Raw genomic sequence first — 11,320 nt, 5'->3', positions numbered from 1 at the left:
ATTTTTAATGAAATGGCTATTATAAAAATTTTATTGGATGGACTTGGGGAAAAGGGTGTGGGGGGGAGGAGGGTGTTAGTTGCCCTCGGATTTCTTTTGACTCTTAAAAATTGAACTAGAACTTGTCTTGACATAGTCTTTTTCAGGGAGAATGACTGAGCCTCTTATAAAGTTAAACAATAAGCCCTTCCATAAAAACCTTAATTACCCCCTGGGCATAGTTTACAACCCTTGCCAATAATCCCTGGGGATTGATTCAACCCCAAAGGCCTTGTTACATGATATATAGACCATTTTGAATAAAACAGCTATTTCAAAAATTCTATAAGATGCATTTCGGGAAAATCAGGCGTGTATTGGGGGGGAGGGGGGTCAGCTGCAGTCGGATCACTTTGACTCTTAAAAAGAACACTAGGGCGTCTGATAATCAATCCAATGAGCCCTCTTCGAAGTTTATATGACCAGGCTTTCTATAAAAACCTTATATGTCCCCTCGGCGTAACTTACAACCCTTTCCCTGAGGGCCGGGGGCTTTGCTATCCTCAAAAACATAATTTCCAGACCGTTCTGATACGCTGAACAAAATGGCTATTTCAAAATTTTGATTGGAAATGTTTGGGGAAATTAGGGGCATGGGGTGGGGTATTTGCCCTTTGATCACTTTCTACTAACAAAAAAGGCACTAGGCTTCTCAATTTCCAATCAAATGAGCCCTTTTTTAAGCTTTTACGACAAAAATTTCGATAAAAACCCTATATGCGCCAAGGGAATAACTTACGACCCTTGTCCTGAGTGCTATGGGGGAGGATTATCATCCTGAAGGACACAATTTCCAGATCTTTCAACTACGTTGAACAAAATAGCCATATAAAAATGTTGATCTGAAATGTTCCGGAAAATGATGGGCGTGGGGAATGATTCTCCCTCCGAATACTTTTGACTATTAAAAAAAGCAATAGACCTTTCAATTTCCAATTGAATGAGCCCTTTTTGAAGTTTTTACGACAACACTTTCTATAAAATAACAGTATATGCCCCCAGGGCATAACATACAGCCTTTGACTCTAGGGGCACTGGCAGGTTTTTCATCCTCAAAGACCTAATTTCCAGAACTTTCAACTACGTTGAACAAAATGACAATCTCTAAATTTTGATTGCATTTGTTTGGGGTAATGGTAGGCGTGAGAGGGGTTAGTTGCTCTCCAATCAGTTTCAACTATTAAAAAGGGCACTAGCCATTTCAATTTCCAATCGAATGAGCCCTTTTTGAAGTTTTTACGACAGTGCTTTCTATAAAAACCTTATATGTTCCCAGGGCATAACTTACAACCCTTGCCCAGAGGGCTGTGGGAGGGCGGGGTTTGTCATCCTCAAAGACCTAGTTTCCAAAACTTTTAAATACATTGAACAAAATGGTTACATCAAAATTTTCATTGGACGTGTTTGGGGAAACGGTGGGCATGAGAGGGGGCTTAGTTGCCCTCCAATGACTTTTGACCATTAAAAAGGATACCAGCCCTTTGAATTTCCAATCGAATGAGCCCTCTTTCAAGTTTCTACGACAAAGTTTCAATAAAAACCTTGTATGCCCCCAGGGCATAACGTATAACCCATGCCTGAAGACTGTGGGGAGAGTGTCCCTCACAAACACATAATTTCCAAAACTTTCAACTACACTGAACAAAATGGCTATCTCAAATTTTATTGGATTTGTTTGGGGAAATGGTGGACTTTGAAGGGGTGTTAGTTGCCTTCCAATCACTTTCGAATAATGTAAGTTATGCCCAAGGGCATAACTTACAACCTTTGCCCTTAGGGCTGTGGGGGGGGGGGTTGTTATTCTCAAAGACCTAATTTACAGAACTTTCAACTGCGTTGAAAAAGATGGCTATCTCAAAATTTTTATTGGATATGTATGGGGAAAAGGTGGGCGTCAGAGGGAGGTTAGTAGCACTCCAATCACTTTTGACTATTAAAAAGGGCAATAGCCCTTTGAATTTCCAATCGAACGAGTCCTTCTTCAAGTTTCTATGACAAAGTTTTAAATAAAAACCTTATATGCCCCCAGGGCATAACTTTAAGCCTTAGCCCTGAGGTCTTTGGGGGGAGTGTCATCCTCAAAGACCAAATTTCCACAACTTTCAACTATGTTAAACAAAATGGCTATCTGAAAATTTGGATTGGATGTGTTTTGGGAAATGGTGGGGGTGAGAGGGGGGTTAATTACCCTCCAATCAATTTCGACTATTAAAAAGGGCACTAGCCCTCTCAATTTTCAATTGAATGAGCCCCCTTTGAAGTTTCTACGACAACGCTGTCTATACAAACCTTATGTGCCCCCAGGGCATAACTTAGAACCTTTACCTTGGGGGCTCTGGGTTTTTTTTCATCCTCAAGTACATAATTTCCGGAACTTTGAACTACGTTGAACAAAATCTCAAAACTTTGATTGAATGTGGTTGGGGAGATGGTGGGCGTGAGAGGGGGTTTAGCTGCACTTCAATCACTTTCGAGTATTAAAAAGGACACTAGTTCTTTAAATTTCCAATCGAATGATCTCTTTTTGAGGTTTTTACAACATTGTTTTCTGTAAAAATATTATATTCCCCCCAGGGCATAACTGACAACCCTTGCCCTGAGGACTGTGGGGGGGGGGGGGGTTATCCACAAAAACATAATTTCTTTAACTTTCAATTACGTTGAACAAAATGGCTATCTCAAAGTTGAGTGTATGTGTTTGGGGAAATGGTGGGCGTGAGAGGGGGTTAATTGCCCTCCAATCTTTTTCAACTATTAAAAAGGGCACTAGCTATTTCAGTTTCCAATCGAATGAGCCCTTTTTGAAGATTCTGAGACAGCGCTTTCTATAAGAACCTTATATGCCCCAAGGACATCGATTACAACCCTTGCCCTGAAGGCTATGGGGGGGGGAGGAGTTGTCATCCTTAAATAGCTAATTTCCAAAATTTTCAACTACGTTGAACACAATGGCTATCAAAAAATTTTGATTGGATGTGTTTCGGAAAAACGTGGGAATGAGGGGGGGGGGGGGGTTGAGTGCCCTTCAATCACTTTTGATTATTATAAATGGCAGTAGGCCTTTGAATTTCCCATCGAATGAGCCCTATTTAATGTTTCTACGACGAACCTTTCAATAAAAACCTTATTTGCCCCCAGGGCATAACTTATAACCCTTGCCCTGAAGACTGCGGGAGGAGTGTCCTGCTGAAAGATGTAATAACCAGAATTTTACACTGCGTTAAATCAAATGGCTATATTTAAGTTTTAATTAGATGTGTTTGGGGGAAAGGTGGGCGTGAGAGGATGGTTAGTTGCCCTCCAATCACTTTCGACTATTAAAAAGGGCACTAGTCCTTTAAATTTCCAATCGAACGAACCCTTTTTGAAGTTTCTACGACCAAGCTTTCTATAAAAACCTTATATGCCCTTATGGCACAACTTACAACCCATGACTTACAACTCTTGACTTACAACCCATAACTTACAACTCTGAGGGCTGTGGGGGGAGTGTCCTCCTCAAAAACATAATTTCCATATGGAAATCAACTACGATGAACAAAATGGCTATCTCAAATGGCAACTAAGACTGTTAAAACTAACGACTCACGGCAGCACCAAGCCACCTGAGGCAAACACAGCTACGCTTGCACCTCCTCCATCCCAATCTATTCAAAACGTCTCTCTCTACACCCTCTCAGGAAGTTCACTTTTTCGTTAAATCTTTTTTATGACATCTTCCCATCCTAGACGAGAAGGACAAGCTTTACGTTAGCAATGACAAAAATACGTTTAAAGTTTTTAGATTTTTATAAGGTAAGCCTAAAAGTTTTAGTTTTATGGTTCACTTCACTTATTTTTTTATTTTTGATTGTAATTTTTCAGATTTATCCTAAAGTGAACAAACAAATATATCAACCTTATGAAGTTAAATTTGTTAAAACTGCGCAGCATTAAGAAAAATTGGCAATTTTTCTCAATTTTAACTAAAGAAGAAATTATTAGCCAGCACAATATTATTAAATTATTTCTTGATCATCATGTATAATTTAATTTTTTTGTGGTTTTAATTTTTGAAAAAAGAAGATCTGAAAATTTTTGCAATTGAGTGATCAAAAGTCTCCTTTGCCTCAACTGGGGACCCATTGATGAAAAAGGGCCAGAATGCACTATGGAATAAATATTGGTGATACTTGCACATTGTTAATATCAACATAAAATCAGAGTGGAAAAACATCCTAGACTCAGCAGACCAAAGAAATAACTGTTGGTTCATTCTTTATGCCCTGAGTACATCAGTGTAATTAGTGGAATATCTAGAATCGGCCTTATCTATTAGAAAAAGAGCCGGTTGGTCTCACCTTCAATCGATGCATAAATATAAAGAGAAAAAATGGTAATAAAGACAGTTTAATTCTAATTCTACTCCAACAGGAGCGCCTTAGCTCGGCCTTTGAGTTCAACTGAGGTAGACCTTTACAATTGCCTTGATTAACCAAAACAACCCCAGTTGATACTAACATTCGATCTGAATCAGACCAAATTGAATAATTAGTGGTAGTGAATTATTGATTGGATTGTTGGACAATTTAATCAATGAATATCATGATAGTGAAAGACATGGCAGGCAATATAAAGCTCACTCGCGTCGCAGAATACTCTCAAGTGAGAGTGATAGCGATCAAACAAATGGCTCTCGGAGCCCAGAGTTTCAAACTCGTGCTCGGTATGGCTCTCGGAGCCCTGAAATTAGTTCTAGGAACGAAAAATCTTGCTCTCAGAGCCCCACAAAAATCCATGACACAAAGTGGAAGGCTTCTCCGAAAAACACAAAGGTAAAAGATTAAAAGAAGACACGTCAAATGACGCTCTATTCAGAAAGATTTCTGAAGAACGTTCTGGTACCAAAGAGGGTCGCAAGATCCATAAGAAACTTACCAAAGTTGCAAATAGAGCTTTTTCTGAGCCTTTGGAAATAGTGAAGCTAAAAGAGTTATTTGAGCACCACCCTAAGTCAGCGAATACCGAAAAAATTGTTCATCCAAAGGCGAATAGTGAAATTTGGGCTATTCTCTCATCACAGGCTAAACAGAGGGATGCTAAGGCCCTTCAAGTGCAGCAGACAATTGCTCACTCAACATTTTGTGTTTTAGAGGCAGCAAATGCGATTCTTGAGCTAGAAAATCAGCATATTAAAGAAAAGGTTGTCAAAAACCTTACAGATGCAGTTCACATGCTTGGCCTCACCAATTACGATCTAAGTTTAAAAAGACGTCATGCGATGAAGTTCGAATTGAGCCCAGATCCCACTGTAGCATCAGCTTTATGTGCCCCTGAAGTCAAAGTCACGGAGTATCTTTTTGGCAAAGATATTGCCAAAACAACATCTAAAGCTAAATCCGTGGCGGATTTGAAAAAATCTTTTGGAAAACAAAAAACGTGCAAGGGGGGCCTACCGTTATCGCCGATGGCAGAACGAGGCCCCCCGTCCAAATTATCGCAGAAAGCAGGGCCAGGACCGTCAAGAGAGGTCCAAATTCCAGAAAAGGGATCGCAAATAGCTGGTATGTACTATTTATCATACCCCGACCTTGATTTTTATGATTTTGTTGTTAATTTCAATAGGCAGTCACAACATTTGGCTGATAACTTTAAAGCTGGGAGAATTAGTAAGTACATCTCAAAATGGCAGTCAATAACCAGTGATTTGAATATTTTGAATATTGTGGCCTCAGGCTATAAGATTGAATTTGAGAAAACACCACTAAAAGCTTTGAAAACAAAAAACAAAAGTTTTACGTTTGAAGAAATAGAGGCTATAAGAAAAGAAGTTGATATTTTATTGCATAAAGGTGTTATTGTTAAAGTACCCGACTTCAGAATAAAGGAAATACGTTGTATTTCTCCCGTTTTTACAGTCCCAAAGAAAGATGGGTCTACCCGGTTTATTCTTAACCTTAAAAATTTAAATGAAAACCTTAAATATTACCATTTTAAAATGGAAAGTGTTCAGTCTGTGGTTCTTTTAATGACAAAAAATTGTTAAATGGCCTCTATTGACCTAGTCGATTTTTATTATTCATGCTCTGTTGAATTTGATGATCAAATGTGGCTTTGTTTTCAAGTTGACCTTTGTTATTCATTTACTTCAATGCCAAATGGCTTATCATCGGCCCAGAGGGTTCTTACGAAACTTATGAAACCTGGTATCTCTCTCCTTCGAAGAAGAGGGTATTTGTCAGTTACGTGTTTAGATGACTCTCTCCTTCTGGGAAGGTCATATTTAGAATGTCAAAATAATGTCTACGAAGCAGTAAAACTACGGTCAGAGCTGGGGTTTCTGATCCCCCCGAGAAAGTCAGTTCTCATTCCAAGCCAACAAATAGAATTTCTGGGCTTTTTGTTAGATTCGCGATCAATGCGTATTTTCCTGCCAGAAAGAAAAATTAAAAAGGTTATACATTTGGTTTCAAAAATTCTTAGTCAAAAATTGACTACTATTCAAGAATTGGCTGAAACTCTTGGCGTTCTTGTTTCAACATTTCCAGCAGTAGAATTAGGGCCTTTATATTACCGAAAAGCGGAATCGTTGAAAACTCAAGCATTAATGTACGCGAAGGGTAATTTTGCGGCAAGGGTAATTTTAACATCCGATGTAAATTCGGAACTACAATGGTGGTTGGATATTGCCAATCATGCTTCTAAAGTAATTGAATCTAGATCAATTGACAAATATTTACGTAGTGATGCGTCGAAACTAGGTTGGGCACTCGTGGATGAATATTTCATGAACACGGCCACAGGTGAATGGTCCTCAGAAGAGAAGAGATTTGATATCAATGTCTTAGAAACGAAGGCCGTTTATCTGGGATTAAAATGTTTTGCCCATGATATTAAAGGCATGCATGTTCGGCTGCGTTCTGACAATATAACCACAGTAGCTTATATAAATAAAATGGGAGGATCAAAATCTAAATTTTATAGTTATTTCGCAAATAAGGTCTGGCAGGTAGTACTGCAGGGCAAAGGATGTATATCTGCAGAACATGTGCCTGGGGTTGCTAATATTGCGGATAAGGCATCACGAAAATTTGATAATGAAAAGGAATGGAAATTGGATTCTGAAATATTTACTATTTTGAATTTTTTGGTATGTCAGTCAATAGATATTGATTTGTTTGCGACTAGATTAAATTTTCAGATTAAACCATTTGTTTCCTTGAAACCAGATCCAGAATGTTTTTTCGTAGATGCATTTGCAATGAATTGGAAGCATTATTTCTTTTATGCATTCCCCCCATTCAGTTTACTTCTGAGGACCCTTCAGAAGGTGGAAACAGATCAGGCCACTGGTATTTTGTTCTTTCCGAATTGGACCACACAAGTATGGTATCCCTTACTATTAAAGCTTTTAATAGGAAGTCCAATATTTCTACCAAATGATAATTTTACTTTGTCTCTACCACAGAAACCGACCTTGCACCATCCATTGTCCAAGACGTTACACCTAGCGGCTTGCGTCGTCTCCGGCAAGGGCTTCACCACCAAGGATATTCTCCCTCCACAGTCGATATTATCATGGATGGGTGGCGGGATTCAACTAAGCGCCAGTACAAAGTTTACATTGAAAAATGGATCGCCTTTTGTGGAAGAAACACAATCCAGGCCTTGGAGGCAACTCTACCGGAAATTTTGACATTTCTTAGGGAACCTTTTCACTCAGGTGTTGGATACAGTGCTATTAATACTGCGAGAAGTGCTTTATCGGTAATTCTACCAAGCCTTCAGTTAGGCAGTAATCAGATCACCAAGAAGTTTATGAGAGGTGTCTTTAATAGAAGGCCTAGTCTACCCAAGATTTCAAGTATTTGGGATGTAAAATGTGCATTCGATCTCTTTAGACTGCCAGCTTGGGATATCGAAAATCTTCAATTAAGGACACTAACACAAAAATTAGCAGTTTTATTGATTTTATCAGCTTGTGAAAGAGTTCAGTTTTTGGCCAGTTTATCACTTAGTAACATGGTACATAATGACGATGGAAGTTTTGACTTTCAAATCAATGTATTGTTAAAAACATCGAAACCGGGCAACCACAAATCAGTAGTTAAATTTCGACCTTTTCAAGAGTCGTCCCGGTGTCCGGCAACGCACCTAGCTAGGTATATTAGAATGACATCACATCCAAATAGACACGACGCACTTTTTCTTACATATCGTAAACCTCATACTGCTGCGTCCAAGTCATCTATTTCTAGATGGATAAAAGAAGTTTTATTTCTTGCAAGTATAGATATCAGTGTTTATGGTGCTCATAGCACACGGTCTGCCTCAACGTCCCACCTTAAAGCAAGAGGAATTGATGTAGATCAAATCATAAAATATGTAGGCTGGACAAATGCCAAAACGTTTGCAAGGTTTTATAATAAACCAATTGAAGGTTGTCAGCAGTTATCTGTCTTTTGAATATATTCACTGTAATTTGTTATATTTGAAATATCTTCCTATAAATGAATTTTTGTACAACAGCCTCTTTTAATGAATAGGGCTATTATTCATCATTAGTGTTGGTATAGCTCATGCTGATCTTTAAAATCTCAGTTGAACTCGAAGGCGGAGCTAAGGCGCTCCTTTTGGAGTAGAATTGATAAATTAAACAAAAACTTACCACGTTTGAAGTTTGATTGTAATTCTACTCCAAAGAAGGAGCGCCAGCGTAGCTGAGAGTTCAACTGCCCTCCCAATGTCCCTTCCCGTTGAACTCTCAGCGTTTCATCATGAGCTTAACCACCGCATATTATAATGACTTTAAAATACTGGGTTTGTTTTTGTCAATCGAGGCGATTGCGAAGGTCTATCTCAGTTAAACTCTCAGCTACGCTGGCGCTCCTTCTTTAGAGTAGAATTACAATCAAACTTCAAACTTGGTAAGTTTTCATTTAATTTATCAAATAGTGTATTACGGTAATCACCTGGCAAAAAAAAAAAAAAAAAAAAAAAAAAAAAAAAAAAAAAAAAAACTGTCTTCCTACTTTAGTAACTGAAATAAATGAGCACTTGAACAAGGTCTAGACCCTACTCATTCATCCAGTTCCCCAGGACAAAACAGTATAACCAATCCGACAGTCCGAAAATCAAGTCCAAAATAGAGCAAAATCAGCATCAATAAGCATACGTCTATGTTCCAAAACCAAGCTATAGCACCTTAAATCTACAAAACATTATATTCCCAAGGTGATCACCATATATCGGGGCTCGTCAGATGAAAACTCATTGCCTAAATGGGTTTCGGCGCTTAAATTTCATTACCCAGGCAATTGAGCGCGCCATGCCATAATCTGGCATACCCCTATATAGTGCCACCAATGTAATAAACATAAAAAAAACCAAAAATATCCAAAAAATAAAAATATATACCCCAGAAAATTTTTTTTTCAAACATTCTTAACCAACCTTCAAATAACACTTAGAGCGGAACATCAACCGATTTAAATACAAACAAATAAATAACCCTAGTCCTCCACCCGGAACAATTTCACTTTCACTCAAATTCTAAGAATGAAATTCCGAATATTCCACCATAATCTTTACCACAGGTGTCGCAATCCAACCCTCAACAACTGGGAAGATAAACCAATTCCGTCAACAAGTTACCGTAAAATATCATTCAAGATATCTTGATAACTTTTATTATACTTATGTAAAAGCTGATTATACTTAAAACAAAGCTTTTTAAATTGCCAAGCAAGTTTATTGGCGGAAAAACCTTTTATGATTAGCTTCTTGCTAAGTAACATACATCTATTTCTAAAATCGATGTAATTAGTACAAATTCTTGCATATCTAAATAGTTGGGAAAAATACGATGAATATGTTATACTTGAATGAATATTACTTTTTGGAAATAAAAAATTAACTATTTCAAAATTAAAATCGTCTGTTTTATTATATATTTTAAAATTTATTGTATTATTAGGTACCACATTAATCTCTAAATCTAGAAAATGGTCATATTTGCCATTTCCATTACTGGATTCCAGCTTTAACTCTGGTGGATATATTTGAATTGCAATCTCTAAAAAATTTGAACAATTTATCACCAGAAGGTCATCTAAATATCTTTTATTATTTGAGAGCAAATACTTTATATTGCTTGGATTCTTTTTATCCGTCATATAATCGTATTATAAATAATTTAGAAATAGGTCCGCTATAACTGGACTGGCATTACCCCCCATAGGAATTCCATTACATTGATAATATAGATTGCCATTAAATTTTATATAAGTATTAAATAGAACAAATTCTAGTAGATCAAAAATCATATCTAGGCTATAACATCTTGAGCTAGTTGTACTATTAAAATAATTAGTCCATCTCGCCTTCTTATTATACGCACCAATTTTTAAAAACGGCAAATTAGACAAAAGAAAAGCTTTCTTAATAATCTTTTTAAAATTATAAATACTAAATTAATGGGTAAATTTGTATATAATGTAGTGAAATCAAACGAGTCCAATCTTTTGGCTGAAACTAAAGCAAGAGAGTCTATTACTTGCAGCGAATTATTAATACTCCAGTATGGATTAAACTTAGAATATTTTTTAATTCCCGAACAATATGCCTCAAACTTATTTTTGATTTCTCCTAAAATACACGACAAGTCAGTAGCCGCAACTCTGGTCGGGCACCTTGCTGCCCCCGCAATAAAGCGTGGTTTCGGGGGATTTTCACTTGCTTCAGAATTACCTCCATTATTATTTTCTTCACTTGCTTCAGAATTACCTCTACTATTGTTTTCTTCTCTTGCTTCAGAATTACCTCCATTATTGTTTTCTTCGCTTGCTTCAGAATTACCTCCACTATTGCTTTCTTCACTTGGAATTGGTGTAGAAGAAGTACTTCTGATAGTTATCATTGTTGTGGGAGATGTAGCAACAGAGTCTGTTGTTGATGTGGGATTTGTAGAAATTCTGGCTGTAGAACTGGGGTCTGCCGTAAAAGTTGATGATGATTCTTCATGACCTAAAAACGATATTGTCAATATGTCAAACTGAAATAACGTTTGATAGTTCAATCCATTAAATCCATTATTGAATTTAGGTGTTAAGTTGGAACATTCAAAAATACATTAAGGGGAAGAAAAATTGACCAAAAGGTAATATGTGTATTTTACTCTTAACACTACTACTACTGTTACTTTTACTGCTACTGCAACTACTACTGATGCTAAACTACTCGAACAACTACTTCAATGGTAACTACTTGTAAGACTCAGTGTATTAAGCAGCAAAAGGGGTTT

At 37.3% G+C, this 11,320-nt stretch overlaps 1 protein-coding gene across 1 annotated transcript; it reads left to right on the top strand.

Annotated features, from left to right (window-relative positions):
- Nucleotides 1–4,880: 4,880 nt before the first annotated feature.
- LOC148953393 (uncharacterized) lies at nucleotides 4,881–11,042 on the top strand. The gene is given in 4 exon segments (XM_089087948.1): nucleotides 4,881–4,952; nucleotides 4,955–5,582; nucleotides 7,487–8,236; nucleotides 10,834–11,042. Coding segments are annotated over 4 exon segments (1,659 nt in total).
- The last annotated feature ends 278 nt before the right edge of the window (nucleotides 11,043–11,320 follow it).

Source organism: Artemia sp. Qi Xiang Cuo, chromosome 4, assembly GCF_049724085.1.
Source record: "Artemia sp. Qi Xiang Cuo chromosome 4, ASM4972408v1, whole genome shotgun sequence".
Lineage (NCBI taxonomy): Eukaryota > Metazoa > Arthropoda > Branchiopoda > Anostraca > Artemiidae > Artemia > Artemia sp. Qi Xiang Cuo.
The sequence above is the reverse complement of the archived record's forward strand: the minus strand, read 5'-3'. Positions and strand labels throughout refer to the sequence as shown.